The sequence below is a fragment of the Siniperca chuatsi genome, linkage group LG1 (genome assembly GCF_020085105.1).
Source record: "Siniperca chuatsi isolate FFG_IHB_CAS linkage group LG1, ASM2008510v1, whole genome shotgun sequence".
Classification (NCBI taxonomy): domain Eukaryota; kingdom Metazoa; phylum Chordata; class Actinopteri; order Centrarchiformes; family Sinipercidae; genus Siniperca; species Siniperca chuatsi.
In genome coordinates this window covers 21,451,627-21,466,140 of record NC_058042.1, presented here as the reverse complement: position 1 = coordinate 21,466,140, position 14,514 = coordinate 21,451,627, and the positions used below count along the sequence as shown (strand labels likewise).

Genomic DNA, 14,514 nt, shown 5'->3' with positions numbered 1-14,514 from the left:
CTCGCCTTCACTCACTCACATACCCTGGTGGAAATTATATTTAATGTAGGCTTTTTGGATGATTAACGTTATGAATTCAGTTAATTTCAAAATAAATGAAAACGAATTTCGTCCAAAAAAACTCTGTTCGTCGAGAAAATAACTAATATCCCATGTCGCCCTATTCTTGGGCAACATACGTATGTTTGTGTGAACTAAATAAAAATATCATCACCCTTTTGTTCTTTGAGTGCAAACTTAATGATATATTTTGCTTTAGAACCTTTCAAAACTCATTCACAAAATACTCCTGGCTCGGTATTAACGATCTGGGTTTGCTTGGTTATGCCTGGGAAAGTTTGATTATGTCGTCAGCCATTGAATTCCCCCGTCGAGGAGGAGGAGGAGAAATCGCGTGTACATGCGAACCAAACCAGGGTCACCTTTCCTGTTTCAGCCCTTTTAGACTCTTCCCAGGACAATTAGGTGTATTTCTCAGAGTGGATTTGGTGTTAGTCGGTCTTCGGCAGCTTGTGTTTCCACTTCCCCCGCCTGCCAACCAAATATTCAGCGACAGATGACGGTGACAGGCAGGGTGTTGGTAGCTGTTCAGTGATAAGAGATAAAGTGGGTGAAGGCGGCTGTCAGGCGCAGATAAAAGGGACAATAACGGTCTAAACTCGACAATGTAGCGGGAAGAAGCTCGGCTATAGACACGGGGCGTTGATGTGACGGCTGGTGGACTAAAATGTTTCTCCGAGTGGTCTTACTCAACAAGAAACACCTCGACACTATCAGTCTCTGACTGGTTGGCCACTAAGGAAAATACTTAGATTTCTTTTACCTTTTGCCAAATTTAGTCAGTAGCTGACAACCAGGACGATGCGGCTTTTATTTCGCATGTCAAGGTGCACACATGAAGTGCATTTGTCCAAACTCAAGCTAACACAGCCGAGGATGTTGTGGCTGGAGCACCATCTGACCCCCTCAGCTGCCCCCCGGAGGAAGAGACAGTCGACCGGGGTCAAGTCATCAGTCCATCCGACACCTGCCTTCCCTCTCTCCTCACCCAGGCCCTTCACGTCTGTCCTGCCCTGCAGCCCACTCAGAGGTCTCTCTATCCTCTGTTCACACACACCGACAGGCCGAGCACGGACAGTCACACACACACCTGTTGCCTTTGCCAGTTCTTCAGCCGCCTCCACACCTACACCAGCCGGATCAGTGAAGACCCAGGCGGGCAGGGAGATAGGCCGAACACCGACCAATGTCCCCGTGGAGGATGTTAAAAGGATTTTGCAACTTGCTCACCCGGAGAGATGGAGACTGGCAGGTAAACTATGTGTATATGTGTCTATATGTGCCCTTACATTTACCTGACCCCTTTGCATCACCATATCTATAACAAAAGAAGGTCTATCAGTCCACAACACATCTCCAGTAGTCACTGACTCACCAGTTGTTGGACTAGCCTTTAGATGCTTCCCTGATAAGAGAATTTTAAAAAAAATGGTGTCAAATTGTTAAAAGGCTTTCACTTTTGATTTAATCTGCTCAGGAAAATCCCCTCATAAATCTTATTTCTGCTTGTTCCAGTTGGGCTAGTATATTACAACAGTTGTTGTTTCCTTTTTTTTTAACACAAGTTCAAAACCACAGCAGTATGAGATATGAGAAGTATAAACTTAAGAGAAATGTACACTTTGTGGTTTTGACACTTCAGAGGCCCTCCCACAGCTTGGGGTCCCACGTAATCAGTAGCCACATTTCCTGCCACCTCCTGTGTTCTTCTGTTTGGCTGTTGGATGCACAGCCATATTTTTCCTCAGTTTTTCTTATCAGTCACAACAGGCCACCTCACTGTATGACACTGTAGTGTTTTCAAGCCTCCCTCCCCTACTGTATATCTCTTCAGTGTCTGTGAGTTGCATTGTAACCAGCTTTGACCTTGTTTGGCAGACAGGTATTCCCAGACTGGTAACTTCTATATTTAGTCAAATTGTATTCATTATCTGCCAAAGGCTGCTCTGCTACTCTCAGCTGTTTACGATGTTCATTTGGAGAACTCTGTTAAAGTGCTTTTCGGGTTTGAAAAACAACCTTAAGTACCTTTCATCAGGTTTTTCTGGATAACCCCTTCCAATTTTGAAGTTAAGACTTCCTTTTAGAAATTGTAGCCCTGGGTTTAGCTTTCTACAATCATTTGTTTAAAGTATATACTTTGTTTTTCTGTCTTTTCCTTTATCTATCCCAGCTGCTATGGGCTTCCTAACTGTCTCCAGTGCAGTAACCATGTCAGCTCCATTCCTCCTGGGTAAAGTGATTGACACCATTTACACCACTGGAACAGACACAGAGACAATGACGGCCTCTCTGACATCGTTATGTATCATGCTGACGGGAGTGTTCCTGTGTGGTGGGGCGGCTAATGCTGCCAGAGTCTACCTCATGGAGACCTCAGGTGAGACTAGAAGGGAGATAATACTCCACAGGGGCACATGAAGAAACACAGGCACAAGACACATATTCAGACAAATGATCAGAAACATCACAGTACATACAGCCAGTACTAAACACAAACTCACTGATGTCTGCATCAATGAGCACAATGTGAGGAATCTGCTTGTAGCTCTTCATCTTTGCTTTCCCTCTTCAGGAAAGTATATGAAACAATAACTTTCAGTCAGTACAGTATATTGTAAAGAATGCTTTGAAAGCCTGGGTAATATATTTGCTTTCTTGCCGAGAGTTAAATGAGAAGATCAGTGCCACTCTCATGTCTGTGTGTTAAATATGAAGCTATATCCAGGAGATGGTTAGTTTAGTTTAGCATAAATACTGGAAGCAAGGGAATCAGCTAGCCTGGCTCTGTCTAAAGTTCAAAATTACACCTACCAGCACCTTTCAAGGTCTCTAATTAACATGATCTATCTTGTGTGTCTAATATGTACACAAGCAGAAGTGTAAAGTTTTGTGGTTGTAATTATTTCTTGGCGACCAGCAGCCAGGTGCAGTGACGTCCTGGCAACCTTACGGTGACAAACATTTCTGTGTGTGTACGGATTATACAAACACAAGAGATGCTTTGTGTTAATTGGTGGTCTTTATAGATGCAGGTTAGGCGTATTGTTGAACTTTGACCAAAGTCAAGCTAGCTTTTTTTAAATCGATTGATTAATCACTTACTCTACAATATGCCAAAAATAATGACAAATGTCCATCACAAGTTGACTGTCCAAAGTAATGTTTTCAAAAATGTCATGAAATGTGTGCAACTGTCCACATTAGTTAAGCTGTAACCAACAATAGTTTGTATTTTTGTTGAATGACTGCTAGGAACAATTAATCACTTACCAAAGTTGAAATTAAATCATTTTCTGATGATTAACTAATCAATAAATCAGCTGATTGTTTCACTGCAACAGTCTCTTATCTCGTTCTTTCTCACTAATGTCTTTTCTCTTCCCTCTTCAGGCCAACAGATTGTTCGTAATCTCCGTGCCTCTGTCTTCTCCTCCATCCTCAGACAGGAAGTGGCATTTTTTGACAGGAATAAGACCGGCGAGCTTATCAACCGCCTCTCTGCTGACACGGCCGTGGTGGGCCACTCGATCACTGACAACCTGTCAGACGGGCTGAGAGCTGTCGCCCAGGCAGCTGCTGGTGTCAGTATAATGGTGAGTACGTCCCTCAGGGTGGTCCAATGTGGTTGGTCAGGAAAGATTTGAATGAGGAATCAAAAGGCTTCCCTTATGATACATTTATGTTGCGAAATAAATGTGTTATTATATTTCTAATGCGTCCGAAATACTTTTAAATTTAACAAAATTAGTACATCTGTTGTTTTATCGTAGCCAAACAGTCACAAACACTACAGTCATTTAACAACAGAGTAAGGTGTGTGTGCGTGTATAGTGTTGTGTTGCTCAGTACAAGGAAGTAGTTGTGACTTTCTTGACTCTTTTGTCTGCGTCATTCCATTCTGTGCTGGTATGTGAGCTGCGAGTTTCTCAGCACATTACTGTTTGTACTATTGTTGGGAAACAGGTTAACAGAAATACTTCTTATCAATACAAGAAAATGGGTAAATTCTGTTGAATGGCTTCCTCACCCCGGCCAAACTCTGGTAGGTATCGGAGGCACAAAGCATTGTGTGTGAGGAGAAGGTCACTTATATACAGTTTTGATCAATAGGTGGTTGAACTGATACTTATTTGTATTGTCTATCTATCTATCTATCTATCTATCTATCTATCTATCTATCTATCTATCTATCTATCTATCTATATCTCCTCCTTTCTTTTCTCCCCTTTTATTTTATATTAACTACTGTTAAACTTTTTTCCTTCTCTCTCTCCTCTTCTAGTTCTATGTCTCGCCGAGTTTAGCAAGCTTTGTGTTGCTGATTGTTCCCCCTGTGGCCTGTCTTGCTGTCATCTATGGCAGATACCTTCGCTCCATCTCCAAACGCACACAGGATGCACTCGCACAAGCCACACAGGTACAGTGGACAGAAACACACAGATCAAAGGACTGACTGAGAAAACCGTTACTAGTTTTTCTAATCAAATTTCTGTTGTTTAAAGTTGCCAGATGTTCCAACAGCAGGGATTAATAAGACATTATTTGAGGATGTTGTAATTCAGTTCAGTAGTTACAGCAGTTCATATTAGTGGGTAGTAAAGCCATACTGTTTGTTTATCCCTTAGTTTTGTGTATATCTGATATAAATGCTGCACTGCCTGTGGTAGCTTAATTAAATTTGCAGATTGAGTAGATTTGCTATGTTGATCATTTGATTTCGAATAGATGAAGTCCTAATAAACCTGTGTGCGTGTGTGTGTGTGTGCGTGTGTGTGTGTGTGTGTGTGTGTGTGTGTGTGTGCGTGTGTGTGTGTGCGTGTGTGTGTGTGTGTAGTTGGCAGAGGAGCGAATCAGCAACTTGCGGACAGTCAGGGCTTTTGGTAAAGAGCTGTCAGAGGTCAACACATACACACAGAAGACAGACCAGGTCTTCAGCCTAGCCAGGAAGGAGGCTGTGTTACGAGCTGGCTTCTTTGGAGTGGTAAGTGTGTGTGTGTGTGTGTGTGTGTGTTTTGTGTGTGTCCTGTCAGCGAAGCAAACCAAATCCACAGTTAGGAAGTGAAGTGTTGCACAGAGGCTTCTGCTTTTTTGCTGGCGTATTTCATGGTTGCTACAATACCACAGTACCTTATATGTCTTTACATGAAGGATGTTTCACCATAAAAAAGTATTATCCAATCCTTTATACAAGGTCAGAGAATACATAAACTTTAAAACAACTCAATGACACAACTTGCCAAGCCTTACAGCTCTTATACAGGTTTTTCACTTCATGTCTTTAACACTTGGACATCTATATGAATTTACCATATGTTAAGTTGCTCCTGAGGTAGGATGAAATTACGCTTTGATTGTCCACCCATATTTATGTCAATGATAGTACTCAGCACATCAGCACCACAAACTACAGCCTTCAAAATTACCGTAAAATGTTATTAACACCTCACAACATCCAAAACAGTGTCAACAAAAACCATAAACCGCATGATAAGGTATCATTTATTGTAGGTCTCTGTCCCCCTTCAGTATTGTACTGCTGGGTATCAGTTCTCCCTGCATCTCCTACCCCCAGGCTGTTTCTCAAATTCAAGTGTTATCAGGTAAATAATATTCAAATTTGCTGCTCGGTGAACTGTAGTTTAGATATCAAGAGAGAGACTCGCCAGTTAGCTTATCCAGCAGGTGGCCAGATAGGCTGTAATCAGTGCTGTGTCAGGGAGTAGCAGTGATGCCAGATGCTGTAGTGATCAAATAACCGTGTGTGTGTGTGTGTGTGTGTGTGTTTCAGACTGGTCTCAGTGGTAACATCATGATCCTGTCAGTACTCTACAAAGGAGGCCTTCTGATGGCCAGCCAGCACATGACTGTGGGAGAGCTCTCATCGTTCCTCATGTACACCTTCTGGGTGGGCATCAGTATTGCAGGTAATACACACATGCATACACACATACATGCATGTGCACTTTTCCTTTTATATGAATGCCCTTATCTGTGCTGTTCACGTCTGTTTGGTGTGTAGGTCTGAGTTCATTCTACTCTGAGCTGATGAAGGGTTTTGGAGCAGGAACCAGACTGTGGGAGCTGCTGGACAGAAAGCCTGAGTTTCCTCTAAATGGTCAGTACACACACACTCACACAGGCAGGAGAGTATTACCTCATCACATCAATGAGTACCCATTTTTGTTCTGTAAACCCATCATTAACTTTTTGGAATTATTTGTGTGTCCAGAAAGCAATAATGTAATTGAATGTAATTACTGCTTACAGGAAAGCGTATGATGGAATATTTCACATCAATAACCTCAACCTTCTCTCCGTGTAACTAGATGTATAGTCACTGTCCGAAGTTTTATCTGTAACTATATCCTGTATAAACCACTTTCAAAGATTCACTGCTTGCTTGAAAAATGTGAGGATTTTATTTGTTATTGAGAAACAGACGTCAGTAGAAAGTATCAAACATCTCTTGCCTTTAATTTATGCCTAACATTTTTGCCTAGTCAGTTAATAAACACTATGTACAATTTTACATTTTAATCTAGTACTGTTTTTTGCTTAATTTCCTTGTCCATTTGTTTTATATCTCCTCATTTGACTCTTAAGTTTTATTACTGTATTAAACCCATCAAGCAAGTTAAACTAGATGATCGTTTTATCTTTGTGTCCGTCTTCCTCTGCTCCTCCACAGAAGGCCTAGTGCTTCCTTCAGACCAGCTGAAGGGTCGGCTGGAGTTCAGTGATGTCTCTTTTGCCTACCCGACCCGTAAGGAGGCGCCTATTTTCCAGAACCTCAGCCTGCTGGTCCCAGCTGGGACCATCATGGCTGTGGTGGGACCCAGTGGGTCTGGAAAATCAACCCTGGTCTCACTGCTGCTCAGGCTGTACGACACCGACGCTGGTGAGAGCGAGCTTTTTCTGTCTTACCCAGATACATCAACCGCTGCTTAGTAATCAGACACTTTCAAACTTAAGAGTACAAGACTCTGTCAGATGGGTGTTTTACCTCTGAGAATGACCTCTTTTCTCCAGGTATCATCTCTATAGATGGTCATGACATCAGAGATCTGAATCCCTACTGGCTCAGGAGTCACATTGGAACTGTCAGCCAGGTAATAAATTACTTGTTTATGTTCCTGTACAACAGATCTCACAGCAAATTCAGAAACTGGGCAGACATCCAATGCAAATATTAAGAGCCTTTGAGTGAAGACTGTCTTTCTCACCTTCTCCTTCTCCTCCTCACCTCACTCCCAGGAGCCTGTGCTGTTTTCTTGCTCTATAAGAGATAATATCGCATACGGTGCAGTGGACCCAGATGCTGTGACCACAGAGGACATCTACAGGGCAGCCAGAGTGGCCAACGCCTATAATTTCATCCAGGCTTTTCCTAAGGGCTTTGACACTGTAGTGGGGGAGAAGGGAGTGCTGTTGTCAGGTGAGAAACGACAGAGTTATGATAACAGCATGAACTTCACAGTTGATGCAATACAGGTTGTATCTCCAACTGTCAGCTTTCCATGAGTTGTAACAGGGTTGATGATACTGAAGATGACAATTTTTTTGTATGAGCCGTTGACACATCTGGTAATCACTCTCACATGGATGTAAGACACTGGCTCCCTGTTGGTTTTAGGATTGATTTTAAGATCTTGTTGATTACTTTTAAGGCTCTTCATGGCCTGGCCCCAGATTATATTTTAGACCTTGTAATCCCTTATGAACCTTCACGTAGTTTGAGATCTTCGGGCAGGGGTCTCCTGTCTGTTCCTGAGTCCAGGATGAAAACTAAAGGGGACAGAGCTTTTGCTATCAGGGCCCCGAGGCTCTGGAACAACCTGCCCGAAGAAATTAGGTTGTCTGAGTCAGTGTCTTCGTTTAAATCTCGTCTCAAAACACATTTTTATCTGAAAGCATATCCTGATTTTACGTGAACTGGCTGTTTATTTTACTGTTTATTTTATGGCTTTTCTGTATTTCATGTGTTTTATTTCTTTATATTTCGTCATTCACTGTGTTATTTTATTTTTCTTGTTGTGAAGCACTTTGTACTTTGTTTTGATAAGTGCTCTATAAATAAAGTTTTATTATTATTATTATTATTATGTAAATATATGTTCAGTGTTGGGAAAGGTGCTCATTTATTCATTTTTAAGTTATCATATCAATATTCTCATCAGTAAAATACTCTAATTATTTAAACTCAATAATGCATTCGTATTTTAATACTCAATTTGCTATATTTTAATTTTTTCTATGGAAAAGTAAGAAAATCCAAGACAGTTATTTTAGAATTTGTATTTACTGTGTATACATTTTTTTGGTCACATAGTTGAATTATGGTCAATTATCTTTGTCTATTCAGAACATAAAAAGCTTTAAGAACTATTAGCTCTGCGCATACACATAGGGATGATGTAGACGAAGTCTTTATGTGTGTACATGGTTAACTTGTGTGTTTGTTTCTCAGGTGGTCAGAAGCAGAGGATAGCCATAGCCAGAGCTCTGCTTAAGGTGAGTACAACAACATGGTCGTTTTACTGTTTAGCCACATCAGCAGTAAGAACAACTCTGGTCATCTGCACATACAATTTGTTATTAGTCATTAACCAGGTAATAGGAACTGGATGTTCCTGTCACATCAGTATCTAATCATTCTATTCACTGAACCACAAAAACAGCTTTGGAAGTGGAACCAGGATCTATACTTAGTCTCAGCTTTCCTTTTTACTGTGAAACCTGAATCAGTATGTATAACACTATTTGTGTTTTCTCTCCACAGAATCCTAAAATCCTGCTTTTAGATGAGGCTACCAGGTGAGAAAGACTGAGGCATGATTAAAGAACTGTTGTAGAAGTCAGCTAACAAAACTACTGCACTTACAATACTTTGACTTTATTTACTCCACTGCACAGCACTGTAGATGTTTTTGAAAATTATGACAATAGTACTGCCTTCAGAAACAGTTTTTATTGTGCTGATCAGAGACTCATCTTAGGTTATTTTGTTCTAAATCCTAAACAACCATCTCACCTCAGTGCACTGGATGCTGAGAATGAGTTCCTGGTCCAGGAAGCCTTGGAGCGTCTGATGGAAGGTAGATCTTTCTGACTTTGTCTTTCAGATTTATGAAGAATAAAACTAACATTTAATAGTGTTTGTTGTTTTTCTCCTGGGATTATTTGCTTCTCCTGACTTATTATTTCCTGCTCCTCTCACCCAATCAACAGGGAGGACAGTCGTGATCATCGCTCACCGTCTGTCCACCATCCAGAATGCGAACGCCGTTGCTGTACTGGACCAGCGGTGCATAGCCGAGTGTGGCCAGCACACAGAGCTGCTAAGCAACAGGCAAGGACTGTTCAGAAAACTGATGGAGAAACAGGCGTTTCTACAAGAGGAACAGAAACATGCACTTCGCTGAGAGGGCAGGGAGTACATAGTACTGGTGGATGAGGAAGAGAGAGAAATCAGGAGGTGAGGTCGATTGCTGGAAAAAACTGCTCCAGAAGGGGTTGGGGGCAGAGGGAAAAAAATAAATAAATTGCCTTGAATGGGTAGAGATGGATAAAAGCTGAGGAAAGCAGAGCTTTCCACAGGTCTACAGATGAACACTAGAGAAGAAATTGGAAAGCCACTAAGAATCCTAAAGGGATTTTTCTAAAAGCTGCGAGTGTCCTTTCACTGCTGCAATGACTATGTGGCACCAAATGAAGAGCTGTTAGGAAAGGAAACAGGGTAATCCACATTGAAGACCTAAGAAGTGAAACATGGATCAGAGAGTTCCTCCAGATGCTTTGTTTTGAAAATATAAATTTCTACACTGACATGATGAAGACAGACACTCCTCAGAAAGCTCATAGCCAACATGTGATTTGTAAATCACTGTCACTACCATAGTTTTGGGTAAAAGCCTGAATCCTGTTTTAAATAGTTCAGGCATATGGTAGACATGTGACAGTATGAATCTGGTGCAAATGACAAACCTCTTTGATTATCTGCTATCTGACACTTTATGATTTCCAAAACCAAACCAAAAACAGTCCAGTATGATGTGAACTGCTAAATATATATTTGTGTCTATTTATTGACTTTCTAAACTTGAAGCTTACATGCAGAGTCTGTCACAGTCATTTTAGAGTTTAAACAAGCCAAATCAAGCAGCTATTTGTGTTCTCTACACTGTGTTGTAAAACAGGACTGAATACTATTCTGAGATGTCTTACTATTCACAGATTAGTGTATGCACATTTATCATATAAAATAATATTAGTGATTGTCCTGTAAGTCACAGCTGAGGTGCTACACATCTAAAACAAAACAAAAAAAAAAAAAACGTTACGTCTCTTAACAAGGATTTGGTCTCAGTGGATCATATTTACACTGGGATTGGTTTGCTAATATGTTTCGATTCAGTAGTTTTTCTTGCTTTGGGCTTAATTGACAGCCTTGAAACTGCTAAACTTTTACCATCTTTATATGTCAAACAACATAAAATGTGCACAGTTACTTGAGGAAGTTGATGGAGGGCTGCTAAACAGCCTCTTTTCTGGTCGATGTTCTGCTGCTCTCTGGTAGGAAGGGTACAGGAGTCAGAGGTGGTCTGTGTGTCGTGATCACCGCTCTCTTAACAATGATCTCATTGTCTAAAATCCCTAATTCCTTCATCTTTTTTATCTCGTCTTCATAAAGTTACACAGTGCCAATCAGAATGTAGTATTAGTCAACTTTCTTGGTCTAATCTGTAAATGGTGGAAAAACAGAAAGCAACATTACGACTTAAATGTGTGAATGTGCAACGGTTCTGACTGTGTACTGTTTACCACTTTGTCAGTCAGTCTGGGACATGATATCCCCCCCATGCTGGGTTCACTGGTAGGTGTGTACTTGGCCGGCCTTAAATGCTACGTAAACAGCTCTAAAACAACGTACATGTTAGCCACAGTGCTGTTGAGCCAGTTAAATATTATAGCTGGCTTGGAGAGCCCGACTAAGAGGTAATTATTCTCCTCAGTAAATATTTGGATGGTAAATGCCCATTTCACCGCTCAGGGGGAGTCTAGACCAGAGTGTTTCAGAGGATTTTCTTTTCTTTTTACAACAGACATGCAAATGCCCTCAGTTTGAATTCCTCACAGCCCTAAAAGGACTGTAGATTGGGTTTTTCTGGGACTCATTTTATTTTAAATCCATGTTTGAGTTCAGGCCAATGAACAACAAATTAAACTGTTGTATGGCATTTGTCGTGGCTCAGACATAGATGTCGATGCACAGACATAGATGACACAGTGCACATAGATGGATGACACAGATGTCGATGGACAAGAAGCTCTAAGCAACATTTATATACAGGATAAATACAAACAAATGATGACATATTATTCAAATCAGTCTCTATTCAAATCTATATCTCCTATATTTCTATTGACCTAAAACAGGTCAGATAGTATGGTGGAAAAGCTTTCTGTCACATTAATTAGATCTAATAATTGCAGAAATTGTATATAATATATATGTATGTAATTAAATTAACCAGTCTTGATTACATTTAAATGAGGGACAATGTCAGGATTAATGAATACAACATTGATCAATGGTAACTGGCCATTTCAGTAGCTGACTAACGTTGTCTGTGTACGATAGTAATCACTTTCTGGTTATATATATTTTGAGGTTTTATATATTTATTACAGCATATAGACTGTATGGCAGCAGAATCTGAGTTAACATTTTCATTACAAGATGATTTATTAAGGTCAGTTCTCATGTTCTTTGTTGTCTTTTTGCTATAATTCTTGTTATTTCACCTAAAAGGCAAGTGTTTTTTTTTACTTGACCTACTTGACAGATTTTCATTTCCTCACAACATGTTAGTCTTCATTTAAAAGTAAAATTTTACTTTAGAATGATGCCTTGAACGTCAGGTGCCAGACTTGTTTTGTGGTTCCTGTGGAAGTAAAATTATCCAAACTCAGCCTGTTAAAATTAAACAGAAAGAATTCATGTTTTGCTAGAAATCATCTGACCACTCACTCCAGGCTAAAGCTATGGATGGATCCATGTCAAATCACAGAAGACTGCTGGGGATTTCTTTTTTAACTTGTGAGATATAAATAATTTGACCAAAATTATGTACGATAGATTTTTAATTATTTCTGTGTTTGTTAAATCATTATACTTCTATAAAGGTAAATAAAGTGAAATATTTGTAGTTTTTATTTGTTGGAAGATTTTTTTGTGGATGTTTTGTTGTTAAGCAGTTGTGGCTGCTTAGTCTGTTTAGGCACATACACTGTACACTGGTATTAAATCAGAACATATTTAAATGGCTTTAAAAATGTTGATTCTTTTTTGTTTTGTTTAGTGAAGGTGAAATGTTACTACATTGTTTCAAGGGGTTGGATAGACCCTAACCATAACCCAAACTTTGTAAAATATGTGATGTAGTTTCAATAGTATTTTTAAATATACTATTTTATCTTAAAAAGAGTGTTTGTTTATACTGCCTGCCTTAAATCACCATTCCTCTACAGAGCCACTAAAAGTGCTGGAAAGAGGATACGCACTCAGTCGCCCCATCTCCTCCTCTATCACTGTAGATTATATTTCATAGCTTGTACCAGATCCCATTTCCTCATTCAACTCAAAATACGGACATTTTCATAACTCATAACAAGCTGTGTCACAAGCACCTTTGTGTGTTTCCGTGCAGTATGTCAGGCCGTCAGTAGGTGGTGCTGTTGCCTCATACGTTGAGCTGCAGCCAGGCTCAGAAGTGTTCACTGCTTGCTGCAGGTTGGTGGGATCAATGTTCATCCAGTCCTTCATACCAAAATAAAACATCATGGTAATGATATGAGTAATATTCAGCTGTTGGTGGGTTGTGTTGACAGTGTGGTGAGCTTCTCATGCAAACAGACTCTGCACATTGTCCCATCTGCTGGCACACTGACAGGTCCTGGCAAAGCAGCAAATGAATGCAATCAATTGATTTATCCAACTTTTGTAAGTGCTTGTTGCACTTGTGGGGCAGGTTAAGAGTCTGTCAAGATTAATCAAGTATACATCAATCAATTTAGATATTTAAAATCATGTCCAGCTGTATTTGTAATGTGATAGAAAAGTACAGGCACAAGAGGCAAAGTTGTGCTGCAAAATACCACTGAAATAAAAGATTTTATGAATTATACTCTTTGAGTATCTTTCTCATTCTTGGAATTTGGTAACAGTATGTGATGAAGCTTAAGGACTTTTAATTCTTTTCACCGTGTTCCTTTAGACAGTTTGATCGCGCTCTGTGATAGCTAATATCTCTTAATTCTTAAAGTAGTGTTTTCCTTCAAACTAAGCAGTGGTAGGGTAGACCCCTCCATAAGAGGCAGCAGTTGTGCTCATGCAGCTGACCAAGTGCTGCTCATCCCTGTGTGGGTTTCCAATTCCAACTCCATGTGCTGCAGCTCCCGTCACTTTTCTCTGTATCCACCCCGGGCTATTTGAGGAACTGAGGCTCTGACCCTTTTTCGGCCTCACACAACAAAATGTTGGCATAATCTGTTTGCTTATCTTTTGGAAAAACATCACACAAAGACTTATTTGTTCATGAGATAGGGAAATAAATATCATAAGCAGCTTGGTCCAAAATCCTCAACCATGCCACATTACCATGGTTGGGTGGAGTCCATGCAGAGGTTTACTTGTGAAGAGAGAGTCTTCAGTCTCATAGTAAAACCTCTCAAAGTAAAATTGACTGTAAAATTGACTGTTAATATGAGACATCCCACCTCTTTAAAACAAGGTGCGCTTCACAGGCACAATAGTGTCTTATGTTTTCTATGAAAAAGACAGAAATTTGCCCAATACTCTCACTGATCAGGGGCCATGCTCCCAGTTCTGCCTCTCTGTAGTGAAACACTGCCCACCTCTTGTTTTTCCTGTCAGCCACGAAGCAGAAGCCAAACACCTTCTACTACTCCAAATTAAATTAATGGCTTTTTACTTTAGGAGATGTTTGGCTTGTCTTTGGACAGGAGTGGCCAAGAGATACGCTGTCTAACACCTCTCCTTCCACTATGTCATGTTTATCCTCATTAGGAGCATTAGAAAGCAGCATAGAAAGCAGTGCACATTCAGCAAGTTGCACTGTGCAGCACATCACTAACAAAATGAGGCTAAACAGGAAGAGGAATGTGTCCTGAAACGTCATGGGATCAAATCACACACTTTGTACCACTTATTAAAGGAAATGTTCACATTTTTACAAGTCTGTCTTAAAACAAAATCTGTATTTGGTCTTCTGACTGTTGTTTTAAGACAAACTTGAAAAAATGTGAACCTATCCTTAAAGCCTCCTTTACCTGTCCATTTACAATATCCTCAGTGTCAGTATCCTCAGACTTTCTTCACTGTAACACCTGAGAAACTAATTAAAATTTCCACCCAGACTCCTGTCTGTT

The 14,514-nt window shown here is 40.2% G+C and overlaps 1 protein-coding gene across 1 annotated transcript; it reads left to right on the top strand.

Annotated features, from left to right (window-relative positions):
• The first annotated feature begins 335 nt into the window (after nucleotides 1-335).
• Nucleotides 336-13,250, top strand: abcb10 (ATP-binding cassette, sub-family B (MDR/TAP), member 10). Its single transcript, XM_044179300.1, has 14 exons — nucleotides 336-1,312; nucleotides 2,234-2,440; nucleotides 3,454-3,656; nucleotides 4,346-4,480; nucleotides 4,898-5,044; nucleotides 5,852-5,987; nucleotides 6,083-6,178; nucleotides 6,752-6,961; nucleotides 7,093-7,172; nucleotides 7,318-7,498; nucleotides 8,531-8,574; nucleotides 8,843-8,877; nucleotides 9,100-9,158; nucleotides 9,292-13,250. Exons 1-14 carry the CDS (start codon nucleotides 862-864, stop codon nucleotides 9,483-9,485), a joined length of 2,178 nt encoding a protein of 725 aa, XP_044035235.1. The 5' UTR covers nucleotides 336-861; the 3' UTR covers nucleotides 9,486-13,250.
• Nucleotides 13,251-14,514: the final 1,264 nt, after the last annotated feature.

Excerpts from the sequence above, each read along its gene's own strand:
- abcb10 (XM_044179300.1), top strand. The coding sequence starts at position 862 with ATGCGGCTTTTATTTCGCATGTCAAGGTGCACACATGAAGTGCATTTG. Across the intron at positions 7,173-7,317 it reads ACATTGGAACTGTCAGCCAG|GAGCCTGTGCTGTTTTCTTG; the intron begins GTAATAAATTAC and ends CCTCACTCCCAG. Across the intron at positions 8,575-8,842 it reads TAGCCAGAGCTCTGCTTAAG|AATCCTAAAATCCTGCTTTT; the intron begins GTGAGTACAACA and ends TTCTCTCCACAG.